The sequence below is a fragment of the Pelophylax lessonae genome (genome assembly GCF_965119305.1).
Source record: "Pelophylax lessonae genome assembly, chromosome: 3".
Taxonomy (NCBI): domain Eukaryota; kingdom Metazoa; phylum Chordata; class Amphibia; order Anura; family Ranidae; genus Pelophylax; species Pelophylax lessonae.
In genome coordinates this window covers 240274977-240290494 of record NC_138770.1, presented here as the reverse complement: position 1 = coordinate 240290494, position 15518 = coordinate 240274977, and the positions used below count along the sequence as shown (strand labels likewise).

At 39.3% G+C, this 15518-nt stretch overlaps 1 protein-coding gene across 18 annotated transcripts in view; it reads left to right on the top strand.

Moving 5' to 3' along the window:
• The window catches only part of MBNL1 (muscleblind like splicing regulator 1), a 186765-nt gene that overhangs the window by 152380 nt on the left and 18867 nt on the right, over positions 1–15518 (top strand). For 12 of the 18 annotated variants that reach the window (XM_082250209.1, XM_082250208.1, XM_082250207.1 and 9 more), the window contains 2 exons: positions 5184–5384; positions 9331–9615. In XM_082250209.1, coding sequence (XP_082106335.1) covers positions 5184–5384; positions 9331–9615 — 486 coding nt within the window. The remainder of the gene's footprint in view (positions 1–5183; positions 5385–9330; positions 9616–15518) is intronic. The other 6 variants (XM_082250206.1, XM_082250204.1, XM_082250203.1 and 3 more) reach the window with 1 other exon arrangement.

The following is a 15518-nucleotide window of genomic DNA, read 5'->3' as shown; positions in this document are numbered from 1 at the left end:
CAGGCATTGGACCAGCTGAGAGCTCAGAGGGTGATAACTGAGGTTCCAGAAAAGGAAAGGTTCAAGGGTTTTTACTCAAACCTATTCGTAATTCCCAAACCAAACAGGAATGTGAGACCTATTTTGGATCTCAAGGCGCTAAATCAGTTTCTGAACGTTCGTCCTTTCTGCATGGAATGAATTTGTTCAGTCGTAGCCTCCCTGCAGCTAGAGGAATTTCTAGCATCCATAGACATCAAGGATGCATATCTTCATGTGCCTATATTTCAGACCCATCAAAGGTTCCTTCGTTTTGCGATTGGAAACCATAATTTCCAGTTTGTGGCCCTGCCCTTTGGGTTGGCCACAGCACCAAGAGTGTTCACAAAGATCCTAGTTCCAGTATTGTCTGTTCTATGGTCCCAAGGGATATCGATAATAGGATATCTGGACGATCTATTACTAATAGATCGATCGGCGTCGGCTCTAAGCCAAAAAATCCTTCAGACTGTACATTTTTTGAAACGTCTGGGTTGGATACTGAACTTAGCAAAGTCAGCAATACAGCCAGTCCAGCGTCTGGAATACCTGGGGCTTCTTGTTGACACGGTGCAGGCAAAGATATTCTTGCCAGCAAGAAGGGTCTCAGACCTGAAGGGTCAGGTTCGGTCTATAGTAAGACTGAGATATCCGTCTATACGTCTTTGCATGATGTTAATTGGGAAGATGGTGTCCACATTCGAGGCAATTCCCTATGCGCAATTCCATGCCAGACCCTTGCAGAACAACATTCTCAGTCCTGGGTGAGAGAGTTCATATAGGAGATGCAGAGATGTCATCCTCACTGACATTTCTTGGTGTGGTAATCAGCCTACATGCACCCTGCAACTACCTGTGGCTATACGGGTTGAGGTGGCTTCCTGAAGCCGGTGTAGTGATATCTACATCTATTGCAGCAATTCACAGCATGGACTGAAGTACCTTCATACATGCACAGAGCAATGAGTGGATATCGGAATCTCTTATATGAACTCTCTCACCTAGGACTGAGCACTTGGGTTGTTTAACTGCTTTAATCTTAGCCATGGACAGCCCAAATGCCGTATGATATACCAGACACCCCTGAATTAAAGCCAGTGCAGTGACACCCGTATATCTTGCAGCAATCTACAGCACAGATAAATGTCATTTACATGTGTACAGAGTGGTGAGTGGATGTCGGCATCTCTTTATTTGGACTCCTTCATTCAGGACTGCACGATCAGCCTACTTTCTTGATACAGCTGATTGTTTGTATGGCGAGTGATACCTCTGACACTTACTAACTTATCGATGATTAAGATACACCGTTACCTCAATGTGAAGCTTATAGCCTGTAAGATTCTGGTACCTTCGGTACCCTTCCAGCCCAATTCTTCCGCATATAGCTACCTGTCCCTTTAAATCTCGTGACGTCATCACTAGGCTCCGCTCTGAGCGGCTATTTCAATCGCCAGTTTTCACTCACAAGGTGTTCGTGCAAACCGCTTGTTACACAGCCTTGTCTGACGCTGCCGAAGCCTCCAGCTATTTCCTGTATCTCGCTACGGATCCTGTATCTCGCTACCGATCCTTCTCCTCATTACCGGACCCCTCATCTCTCTAAAACCAACTAGTGATAAATACCCCGCAGGGGATTCCTTCCTATCAACTTACACTATCTACTCTTGTATACTAAAGACTGTTGCTATCTATGCATTACTATTTCTATCATCTGCACTGTTACATAGATTGCTAGCTCTTGAGTCTACTATCATCTATATCCTTGCACTGAGTTAGCAATTCCTGTACACTTCATCTACTGTCCCCTACCACCTGTTAATTGTACATGATTGCTAACCTATCTGCATACTATCTATCACCATCTGCTAACACTCCTGAACATTACTATTGAGTGCCTATCATTGCTATCACTACTCACGCCTGTCCTTTCAGCACATCACCTCTATACTATCGTATACAACCTATCACTCCAGGAACATCTTATCTGAGTGCCTGAATATTTGCATGCTGAGGCAGGCTGGGCCACAATGATGAGTCTGGAGAGTTGGATATGGTGATTCAACACATCTCTGCACGACTACTGAGTGGAAATTCTGCAGCTTCAAATCCAGTTCACTAAACAAACGCCAGAGCGTTACATAGCCTCCTCTACACCCATAACCGCACATGAGCCATGCATTCCTTATGACATTCTCTTACAGTTTGAAGATGAATTTATGGACTTCTACTTCGTACCTATATTCCATTATTTGGTACTATTACCTATCCTTTCCGAATTTATGTTGCCTGCATGGTTTTGGGTAATGCATGAGCAGCTGCTAATTATCTCCCCCTGATTAGACAACGTTGAATAGTTTTAATTGTCTGGGCTGCAATTACAGCCCTTGGTGGTCAGTTTGTTGTTTTTTATTATTGATTTAATAAAGCTAAGTTTCATATTCTCCGTGTGCTCACATTTAACCTTCTTACTGGCGACTCTGCATTTTGCAGATTTCACCTTCCCCCCCTCTTTTCATGGAAATCCTACATTGCCTGGTGTGAAGCCAGGAAATGGCATCCCCACACATATATTATCGGGAGAATTCTATCCTTCCTGCAAGCAGGAGTAGATATGAAATTAGCCCTGAGCACGATTAAGGGGCAGATTTCAGCTTTATCAGTTTTTTCCAGGAACCGATCGCTTCCCATTTGTTGGTTCAAACCTTTGTTTGCTTCCAACAGTGAAGCCACTGTTATGTCCTTGGGACTTAAATTTGGTGTTGGCAGTTTTGTAAAAACAGCCTTTTGAACCTCTGGGGCAGGTTCCCCTGGCGCTTTTTACCAAGAAACTGGTCTTTTTTATTGTGATAACTTTGGCTAGAAGGGTATCGGAACTAGCAGCTCTTTCTTGTAAAGAGCCATTCTTGATATTTTATCAAGATAGGGTGATTTTACGTCCTCACCCAGATTTTTTGCCCAAGGTAGTGTCCGCCTTTCATTTGAATCAGGACATTATACTACCTTCTTTTTTTCCAGATCCTCACTCAGAGGAGGAAAACTTATTGCATTCTCTTGATTTAATGCGTGCATTTAAATTTTATTTTCAGGAAACAGCTCAGATTCGTAAGACTGAGAGCTTGTTTGTGCTGCCAGAAGGCACCAGAAAGGGGTTGGCAGCATCTAAATTTACGATTTCCTGTTGGATTCACCAGGAATTACCCAGGCAAATGGTTTAGTAGGAAAGGTTCCACTTTTTCCTGTAAGGGCACATTCTACCAGAGGAGTAGGTGCCTCTTAGGCACATCGCCATCAAGCCTTTATGGCTCAGATTTGCGAGGCAGCGAACTGGTCATTGGTGCATACGTTCACTCGTTTCTATAGAGTGGATGTTGGGACCCAGGAGGAGTCTGCTTTTGACTGCAGTGTGCTGCAGGTGGTGGTGTAATCCTTCTGTTAAGGGTCAGATGGCGGTATTGTTTTGGTGTCCCCCTCCCCTCAGATGCATTTCTTTGGGACGTCCCATATGTTATGTGGGGCATAATGATTTTAAGGGAGTATGGGATCCTTTGGCCATTTTTTTACCAACAATCACTGGTAGGGGCATGTTGGAAGAATTCTAAAAATGTTTCAATACACAGTGTCAGCTCTTCTCTACCTAACCAGCTCAAAATAATAGATAACTAAACCAAATTTTACAGCTTCCCAGTAGAGATTTCAACACGCCGTGCCAATTTTTGTATTTTGCATTTTAAATCAAACAAATATGTCAAAATATTGGTTGATTTACCGGAATTAATCTCTTCAGAGTTTCAACTAAATTATTACAAGTGATTGAGCCATAGATCAGAAATTCAGTTGGGATGGGCTAACCTTTAAACTTAATGGGATATGGATATACGGTAAGTGATGCTGAGAATGGAAAAACTGTACCCACCAAAGGGACTAAGTAAGCTTGTTTGAAAAATCTTAAAGATTTATGTATAAGAAATGCTTATGTAGTTTGTAAAAAAAATGTTTATGGAAATTGCATTCAACCACTTCTCAACCACCCGCCGCCTTTTTACTGCGGCAGGGTGGCTCTCCTGCATAAGCTGACGTAGGTCTACGCCGGTCGCGCGCGGAAAGCTAGGGGCGAGTGCGCGCCGCCGTCGGCGTGCTCCTGCCCCCACTTGGCAGCGGGGAAACCGATGCATGGGTCAGGCGGCTCCAATTGCCCCCTGACATCTGCAATCGCTTCCAGCTGAGAGAGAAAGACGGTCAGCTGTTGTAAACACAGCCAACCGTTCTTCTCCCTGAAATGATCACAGAGCTCATGTGATCCTTCTATATAGGATCGCATGGCTCTATGGTCATTTCACAAGACACCCCCCCCCCCCACAGTTAGACTCACTACCCTAGGCTCACAATTAACCCATTGATCACCCACAGGGTTAATCCCTTCCCTGCCAGTGTCATTATTACAGTAACAGTGCATATTTTTAGCACTTATTACTGTAGTAATATCACTGGTACTCCCAAAAGTGTAAAAAATGTCAGTTAGGGGTCTGATATGTCCGCCGCAATGTCGCAGTCCCACAAAAAATCACAGATTTCCACCATTACTAGTAAAAAAAAAGAAAAACAATAAAAATAACATAAATCTTTCCTGTAGTTAGTAGACGTGATAACTTTTGCGCAAACCATTCAAAATATGCTTATTGTGATTTTTTTTTTACCAAAAATATGTAGCAGAAAACAAATTTGCCTAAAATGTTAAAAAATTTTGATTTTTACATTTTTTTTGAGAATGTCATATAGCAGAATGTGAAAAATATTGTTTTTTTTTTCCAAAATTGTTGCTCTTTTTTTGTTTATAGCACTAAAAAAAAAAACCACACAGGTGATCAAATACCACCAAAAGAAAGCTCTATTTGTAGGAAAAAAAGGACATCAATTTTATTTGGGTACAGCATGCACAACTGCGTAATTGTCCATTAAAGTAACACAGTGCCGAATTGCAAATTAGGGCCTGGTCATTAAGGGGGCAAATCTTTCCATTCTTAAAGTGGTTAAGGAAGGTATGCCCACTATAAAACTGACCCACATACTTAGTAGAAGCAATTATACTTCAATTTCTTTAGTGTTGTTTCATCTTCCATAATTCCATCATTGTGTAGAGTCATATAATGTATTGTTTTTTTCAGCCAATGTTTTCAGTCGCACCAAGCCTAGCCACAAATGCAACAGCAGCCTTTAACCCATACCTGGGGCCTGTCTCACCGGGTCTTATGCCTGCTGAAATTCTTCCTTCTGCACCAATGCTTGTCGCTGGGAACCCCGGAGTGGCTGTGCCATCAGCCGCAGCAGCCGCTGCACAGAAGCTAATGAGAACAGACAGACTAGAGGTATGGCCTTTGTATAATATAATTTAAAGTGTATTCATTACATATAAGAACATATGCAAGCCTCGCTCTCTACTTTGTTGGTTAGCTGAATGAAAGGAATAAACCCCCGAAAAGTAATACATAATGTCAGTTTCATAAGAAAAGATACTGCTTAACTAGAGTGTCACAAAAACCACAGTCAAATAAAAACAGTGTTCAATTATTGTTTGCTTTATTAACTCACAGTTTGCTATTAAGAGATTGAACAAAGAGATTACTCCTAGTTAACCAAATTACATAAAACTACATGTAATATTGATTTCTGATGCATTTTAATTGATTTTGGTTAGTGTTCTCTATTTCTTACTGTGAAAAAGCATTATGACTTTGGTTAACCATTGTAAAATCTGCACAAATACTTTGAATATGCAGGTTTTATGTAAGCAGTACACTGATGTGGATTTTTAGTGCTACAATAACAGTGTAACACAGAAAAAGTGGATATGTTTCATATAGATTATGTTGCCCATTTGTTGTTCATAGCAATACCATGAAAAGATTGGATTAGGCTGCTATGAGCAACACATTGTTCCTGCTCTGACAGTACTGCTAATAATATCATAGGCTGAGTAAAGGCTTACCTGCAATACACACATAGCACCACCAGTGTGCTCTTTGCCCTCCTTCCATTTATCAATAAAGCCATTGTATAAATGAACAGGTGAAGACTCTAACAACAATCTCACATCCAATGCACTGAATTATGGATGATTTGTCAAGTCAGTAATAACCGTACTTGTGCCAGTACATTGGATAATAATCTTAAAAAAAAAAAAAACCTCATTAACTCTCATTCTCGTTATGCTCGTCAGCAAATATGCCACATGATGCATATAAGCTGATGTTATGTGTTCTCCTATGACTGCATTTTACCTCGGAGAAAATATTCTATATATTATAAATGCAGGGTTTATTACTGAACCTTGGTTTATTTTACTTCAATGGCTTGATGTACAAAATAACTTTGGGGAAATTAAGAATTCATTTGGCAGAGAACACTGCCATAGCTAAGTTAAAACTCATAAAAGAGAATTGATAATATCATTTCTGTTCTAGCTATACATTGGGAGAAGGGCAAATATGTTAGCAAAAAATTTGACAAGTAAAAATTGGACACAGATTTTAGCTATCTGACACTTGCTCTGACATCAAATTAATAATTTTCTGATGACTACCAACTCTTTATTAAATACTATTGCAGTCAAGAACAATGATGTGCACTGTCTCAATAAAAATTAGCAGTAGTTCAGCCAGAACAATAACCAGGCTGATCTTTGCCAGTATTATACCCAATTCCGGCATTACTTAACACAATTGAATGAGTGCTGAACTATCTGAGATCCATGGAAGGCATACATTATTGCATGCAGAATTTCACAAGATTGTTGGAAAATGAATTGGAATCTGGAGATGATCATTCCTTTTTCTTCATAGGAAACTTAATCAGTATTTCACCACTAACACTTGTTAGCATTGTTGAACAGAGGACAGCTGTAGATGGAACTGGGCTGAAGAATTAGCAGATGTCTCACCGCCATTCATTCTTAGCAGGGTATCTCCATCTATGACCTACCTAATATAAACTGGTTACAAGTTGCTATTTCTGATGGACATCCTTACCATTTTACAAATAGAAAATGTTAAAAAAAAAAAAAAATCTATTGACCATATTGTGTCAAAAACAATTAACGGCCCCAACTGAGTGCCAACAACAAATTAAAAGTCTGATTCAGCCATTTCATGAATGACACACATGAAGGTTGATTTATTTCCTTTTATTACTGTACATCATTGTTCTTCACACATGTTTAGTCTAATAATTACATAAATGTATTAAATGAACCTAAAAGTATTTGTGTAAAGTATGCAAGAAACATTAATTCTGCTGTCTTTTGGTGTCTCCAGAGAGAGTTCACTAAGTTAATTGTGCATATGTTTTTGATGCTAATGCCATGGAGTAGTCTTCTATGCCTTTGCCTTTTAAGCTTGTTGGTGCTAAGAGAGAACTCATTAAGTCTTTCTGTCTTCATCCACTCTTTATCAGGAAGCAGTCTGCTCTCACCTCTTTCATGTAAATTTTTCTTTTTCCGAATCTCATATTATTATAACACTTTTCTTTGTAATGCTAAGTTATTTTTCCTTCTTTATAACCATATCCCACCAGTGGATCATTTGTCTGTATACTCACCATAAGCTCTTTCTAATGCAGCATTCTCCATTAGCCTTTTCTCTTGCTGTAACTTCTTCTTTACTGACTGGCTTGCAGAACATATGTGAGAAGTTCAGTATTTTTACAGGACTTCATCAATTTTTTTCCCTTTATAACATTCCTTCCTTCTCTTTCATTCTGATTTAACAAAGTGAGGAAAGTCTTCATAGAACGAATGTTGTCACTAATCAAAATAAATAAAAAAGAACATAAATAATTGATGCTGGCTGGTTATACCACACGCCATATTTAGCTAGGAGCTATGGGTTTTTTGCACGTGGTATACCCACCTGCTGCAAGCCCTTACAGGGTTCCACTCTGTTAAGGTATGCATTTAGTTTGCATTACAAAGAAGGAGACCCACCTGCTAAAGCTGCTAAGGTGTGACTCCACAACGTGGAAACACATCAAAGAACCCTGATTGTGATATCTCTTCACTTGATTCGCCTAGAGACGAAAACAAATGTAGCTGGTGATATGACGCACCATTGTTTATCTATAGATAAAATATCAGTATTGTGTGTACTGATCCTTTATGTAATAATATCAAGTAGACATGGTTTCCAATTTCAGATTTAGATTTATACAATATGACAAGATGAAAGCATGCCATAAACAAATAATATTAGAGAACATGAGTGTACATTCAGACACCTAAATGAGGGGATAAGGGTTTTGTTTAAATACAACAATTGTGAGCTTGCTGAACTAAAGCTGGCTATACATGAATCAAAATTTGGCCAGTTCAGCCGGGACTGGCCAAACTTCGATCCATGTATGAGCACCTTGGTTGTACACAAGTTAATCTATTAATCAACTTTTCCCAAACGATTAGTGCCACTGGCTATAGCTGGCAACACTAATCTTTGTGTTCTGCCTGCAGGAAAGATTCCCTGCGCTTCCTGTCGGCAGAATACAATAGCGCTGTGGGAGGGATTCCCCCATCAACACTGACTGTGTTTATGGGAGAACTAAGGTATTTTCTTTCCTTCTACCTGTAGTGGAAGGATAGAAAATTGCACATTCTATGTCTACTCTAGATTGCTCTCCTAATGGAATGTTTCAGAATATATACTAAGAAAGGCACAGGAAACTTTTAGACCTTCCCTAGAATCTAATTTGTAGATTCTATATTGTATATTTCATAGAAGCTATAATGCAAGTGTTGAATTTTCACATTAGATTACGTAGAACCACAATACCAATGGTAGAATCTTTTTTTATCATAAAGTTGGTGACTCCAAATGCAGAGTGATCACATTAAGCAATTAGGTGTCAGGTTGTCATATAGAGTGTGGCCTTATCAATACACTGTCATCACATTATTGGGTGACTCATGGATTACATCTTTGAAGTCTTTGCAGTATTAAACACAAACTATATAGTTAATATGTAGTAAGATGAGTCCCCTATTAGTAACTTCTTTATGTTCCTATTAAATTAATAATAAAAAAAAAAGCATTATACACAAGATATACAATATGTGTAAACAAAACAAAGTAAAATATTTCTGTGCCAGCCTCATCTGCCTTCTTCCATGCTTTGTTCGTACTGCATTTCTATTTACTTTGCAATTTTCCTTTGCCATGATATGCCTCTGCATTTTCAACCGCAGGCTGGGTAATAAGCACTCTTTGACTATGTTGATGGTGAAGGGACTGGCTGGGATGGAAACTGAAGTCCTCTTTTTATTCACAGGCCAGCTACAATCAGGCAGCTGCAGTGAGAGCTTCCCCACGTTGCCCAACCAATGACCTCAACCTCGATGTGGAGGGAGCACCCTCTTTCTGGTTGAGAGGTAATTCAGTCTCCATGCCAGCTCAATCCTGGGCCTCTCCTGAGCAGAGACTGCCTGTAATGCCAAATTATGTGTGGTGGTTTTGTGATGTGGACTCCTGCCCTCTGGGAACTGAGCTGAGACCAGCAAACTCATTTCACTTAGGACATCAAACTGGACTTGACCCCCGGTCCCAGAAGAGAAAGGCGAGTGTTTTTCCACCATGCCCAATACTCCATACTGTGTCTAACATTCTGCATTTTGGACAATTTTTTCATGTATAACAGTTACTGTGGACTCCTTTAGCACTGATTTCTATTCTGTCCTCTATTTTACATCTTTTATGACCCAAATCCTTTCCATTTTTGTTCTAAATAATGTCATTACTTCTTCCTTTGCTTCCATAAATAGCAAAATGTTATTTCTAAGTACATTTCTAGAAAATTTCCCTTTTGCTAATAACTTTCTCCGTTTTCTTTCTCTCACTTTTCCATGTCACATTCCATTTTGGTTGTAGCACAAATGTACTTTATTGAAGCATGTTTATAGATTTGTTTTCTGTTGTACACACTTGGACATTGGACAGCGAGTTTTGGAGTCCAACATTCCTTGGCTGTTCGGAAATCAGCTTGCAGCAGCTTAGACTGAAAAGCTAATGGGATTTTTTTTCAAGGGGGTACCCATGGGGTAGTGCACACCAGAGCTTTTTTCTCTTTAGTACCTTAAGTAAAATATTTGTTTTATTCAAATTTGATTTCCAGTTCAACCAAATGTTTTGATAGCACTTTAGCGGACTTTGTTTTAAATTCCTACCTTTTTCTGTGTTGGAAATTCTAAACTACAATTTTCTACCCCAAAGTTGGAAGAGCAACTCTAATTAAAAGGACAGATATTATTTTAACATGAAGCCCTGAAAATCACTACATAAAGCCAAAATATCAACACTAATTTTGATCATTTTGAATGGGGCAGTGGATTCAGAAAGTACCCCCTCCGTCATCAGCCATTTTTATTTTTAGTGCTATGATAGCACTGGCTATCTAAGGGCTACTGTATATCTGATGTGACATTTATAAAAATAAATGTCCACTTCCCCACCATTTTTTATTTTTTTTTATAATATGGCGGTAGAGAAGTGATTAAGTTGATATAAATGTTGCTAATTTTTATTTGTACTTTCTTACTCTAGCTGGATATGTGTAGGATAAATGGTCTTTCCTTGCTGGTTTTCTTCCCCTTAGAAAATCAGCTACTACATTTGGTCTTGGCTAAAAATAGTCATATAAAACAATCTTTCAGTCTGACAACATGGTGCGTTCTCAGTTACAGCGAAGTTGCCAGGAGATCTTCTGCTTATGTGTCTGCTGGCTTAAGACTATAAATATAGTTCATGGCCTTAGTATTATATACATTCATATTAAACACACACCAGTAGAGAGATTTCCGCAAGCTCAGTCATATTGTAATTGTCCAGAATGTGTTCTTGTAATCAAACTTGCCTGAGGAAAATCTTTGTTTACTTTTCTGTATGATATGAATAGTTACACTATATCATGGCACCAGTATCAATAGACAATCGTTCCATTAAATTACCACAAGAAGTCTGTATAAGCTGGAGCTCTCTGACAGTCCACATTCCTCTGCAGCTCTTAAATTATCTTATGAATATTTTTATTCACAAATCTAGCTGAAACTATTCAACCTGGAGTTTCTCATTCTATTTTAACATGCAATTTCGATTTTTTTTAAAAGTTACCATAAAACAAAAAATGTTAGAATGTGTGACCCACTTTATGAAGCTATTTGGGCTTGTTTTAAACTAATACCGACCATATAATTTACATATACGGTGGCTAGGCAGCTCTGATGCAGAATCATGTACCTAGTATCCGATCCTGCTCTTCCGGGTCACCCCCGGAGATCCGCTGTGATTATACGCAGCAGAAGCTGGTCTGTGGGTAACGCCTGCACCCGCCGATCATTCGACAGAGAGCCAGAACAGCGATCTGCCCATGTAAACAAGGCGGATCGCCGTTCTGTCAGTAGGGAAGGCATTGATCCTGTGTTCCTGCAAAGCAGGATCAATGCCTCCCTCTTTGTCAAAGCACCTCTCACACAGTACACAAGCACTGGCTAGGCACACAATTAACCCTTTGATCACCCCCGATGGTAAGCCCTTCCCAGCCAGTGTCATTTGTACATATTGTTAGCACTGATCACTGTATTAGAGTCACTGGTTCCCAAAAAAGTGTCAAAAGTGTCAACTAGTGTCAAGATTGACCGTCGCAATATCGCAAACCCGCTATAACATGCTGATCACTGCCATTACTAGCAAAAAAAATAATGAAAAAATCCATTAACATATCCCATAGTTTGTAGATGCTATAACTTATGGGCAGACCAATCAATATACGCTTATTGGTATTTTTTTTTGTTACAAAAAAAAATGTAGCAGAATACATATTGGCCTAAATTGATGAAGAAATGTGATTGTTTAAAATTTTTAATTAGATATGTTTTATAGCAGAAAGTAAAAAAATGTTGTTTATTTTTTTTCAAAATTGTCGGTCTTTTTTTGTTAACCACTTTAAGTCCCGGTTCACACTTGTGCGATGCGGGAAGGCTGCGAATTCGCAGCCTGTTACCGCATCGCAAACGCACATCTGGCAGTTCACACTGCCGTATGCGATACGCAGGGGGTGTTAATTAAATGTTAACGACACCCCCAGTTTGATCACATATCGCAGTGCGATCTGACAGTTCGCACAGGATTGGATCGCACATGTGTGAACCACTGTGCGATCCGTTCCTGATGCGGCTGGAAAAAAGGGTCCTGTGCGTCTTTTGTGCGGGTGCAGTGCGAATTTCAGCCATACAAAGTGTATGGCTGAATTCGCATCCGCACATCTGATCACATGTAATGAAGGAGCAGTGCGCTCCGATATTACATGCGATCGCCGCACTCGCAAGAGTGTGAACAAGCCCTAAGACCTGAAGGATTTGCCCCCTTAATGACCAGGCCCTATTTTGCAGTTTGGCACTGCGTTATTTAAACGCACAATTGCGCGGTCGTGCGATGCAGTACCCAAATAAAATTGATGTTCTTTTTCCCCCCACAAATAGAGCTCTCTTTTGGTGGTATTTGATCACCTGTGCGATTTTTATTTTTTGCGCTATAACCAAAAAAATAGCGACAATTTTTGGTAAAAAAATCGAAATAAGCGTATTTTGATTGGTTTGAGCAAAAGTTATCTCGTCTACTAACTACAGGAAAGATTTATGTCATTTTTTTTTTTGTTTTTGTTTTTTTTTACTAGTATTGGCGGCAATCCGTGAATTTTTGCGGGACTGCGACATTGCGGCAGACAGATCGGACCCCTGACTGACATTTTTGACACTTTTGGGGGAACCAGTGACACTACTACAGTAATCAGTGCTAAAAATATGCACTGTTACTGAAATAATGTCACTGGCAGGGAAGGGGTTAACATTATGGGTGATCAAGGGGTTAAATGTGAGCTTAGGGGAGTGATTCTAACTGGGGGGGGCATGGCTTCTGAAATGACCATAGAGACATCTGATCCTATATAGATGGATCACAGGGGCTCGGTGATTATTCCAGGGAGAAAGACAGTCGGCTGTGTTTTGCAACAGCTGACCGCTCTTCTCTCTCAGCGGAGAACTATCACGGGTGTCAAGTGGGAATCAGAGCCGCCTGCCCGCTGCATCATCAGCTTCCCCACTGGGGAAGGGGCGGGAGAGCGCCGCTGGTGGTGCACGCTTGCCCCCTAGCCTCGTGAGCGATGTACAGCGATTTGCCTGGGAGCGGCTGCCTGCTGCAGTACATCTGCGGCAGGCGGTCGTAAAGAGGTTAATAATGCAAAAAAAAAACAAAAAAAAACTCAGAGGGGATCAAATACCACCAAAAGAAAGCTCTATTTCTGAAAAAAAAAGGAAATGTTTTTTTTTGAGGTACAGTGTCGCACAACCGTTCAATTATCAGTAAAGAAACACAGTGCCGTATCGCAAAAATGGTCTAGTTATGAAGGGCGGTAAATCTTCCGGAGGTCAAGTCACTTTATTCTACCTATGAGTTTGATTCTGAGCAGAACCCAGAGTTACTTAAAGAGGACTTTTTATGCAAACCAAACCATCCTTGACCTCTGTAGTTGTTTTTGTTCAAAGGTTCTCAAATATCCCTGATGTTCGTTTACATCAGAAGGCTGACAGGATTCTGTTGCAATAGACACTAAAGAAGAAAAAAGCTTGGATTTCACTGTCTGTTGTGAAATTTAAAGCTGTATTAAACCCCAAAGCTAAAATATATTATAGTTTAGCTTACCAAGTCTTAGATGTGATGGCTGCATTCGATTTCCTTTTTTAGGCTTTTTTTTCACCTGGTGATTCAGCCAGTAAGTCTGTTGTTTTTCAACAGAACAAGCTGTTCTGCAGATGTAGCAGTTGAGTGTTGAGATAAAGCATTTACCACAGACAGGGGTGCTTCAATGATCAGCTTTTATTTACTCATTTAAATAATGTATCTCATGAGGAAAAAAAAGAATAGTTAGTGTTTTTAAATCTGCTAGTCCATCTAACCCTCCCCTTCCCCTAGACTGACAATGCTGATGTCCAAAGGTGCCCCTGTGCTCCTTCATCCACAGAGGGGGCACCCTAATACAGGAGGTGTGTTACTGGCCAGATCACCAGGTAACAACACGGGGAAAAGTGTAAGAGATAATACAGGCAGCAAATCAGGCTGCAATATATTCCATTTTTGATTTGGGTTCAATGGCAGTTTAAAGGTGCATTTCTCCACAGTGCCTTTAGCTACAGAGGTGAATGAGGGCTTGTTTTAAAGTGCTTTTACGACTGGTTCAGAATATTTAAATACTTTAGTCTGTATAGTCTGGATGCAGGTAACGTTAATGCCTAACTCCAGCCAAAACATTGTTTTAAGAATGGAGAAAGATTCTACTGAGAAGACGACTCCTGACTTCTCTTCCATGTGATACCAGAACAGGAAATGAGGGGAAGGGTGTCACTGGCATAAGCACTAAAAAATACTAAATTAGATAAATACTCATCCATTTATCTATGAAAACTTATATTTTTTTAAAAATGCGTTTTCATTTCCAACTGTATTTTGTCTGTCCTTATGTCCCCATTGGGGTGGTGTCCTATCACTTTTGTCTTGAAAAAAAGCCTGATAGAAGATTTAACCCTTTCCCACTCAAAATGAAAGTTTTCACTCCGGGGTTTCATTTTAAAAAAGCAAACATGTTGCCTGAATCGGACTCTGAACATTGCTCCTTTAGTAAATCAAAACTAAAATAATAAATATATATATATATATATATATATATATATATATATATATATATATATATATATATACATTTAAAAATGATAGGTTTTATTCTAAGTATTGGCTACAGGGCAGACCTGCTCATTGGAGGAAGCTCCAAATAATGTTCTTTTCTATATATAATTGCAGAGTAGCCTATTCCCCATTTTAATATACTATATGGTAATCCATATTGATATGTAATATGGATTATTGCACATATACTGCACTTTACACTATACAGGATACATATACCCTCTGGCCTGATTGCTTCTGCTATATACTGTAATTTCATCCACACAGTTCAGAGCTGATACAGTAAATATAAAACAGATCCAAGTGATGTTTATCATTTTTAAACATACAAAATTGCATAAGAAAAATACATTTCCACAATATGGGGTCAAGGGGTGCATTCGATAATGTACCAGTTGGTTCCTATTTATTATTTGGAGTAAAAGGAAAAATAGTTTTATAAAGTTTGATATCTACACAACAGTGGACAATAATTGTTTTAAGAAGTGTTAGGATGCCCTCTAGTGGTTAGTATGGAATATTCAACTATACTCGCCACAGTAGCTCCATTTTACCAAATCACTCTGATTACTATCATTTAATTTACTGTACACAAAAGTAAAGATTATCAGAGACACTATGGGTTAAACATGCATGTTAAGTAGTTCGGCTTTGAAATAAGTTAAGACAAAGCATTACTGTTTTTTGCAACACTCCATTAAAATGTTCACTGCAGTTACGAGTTTGTTA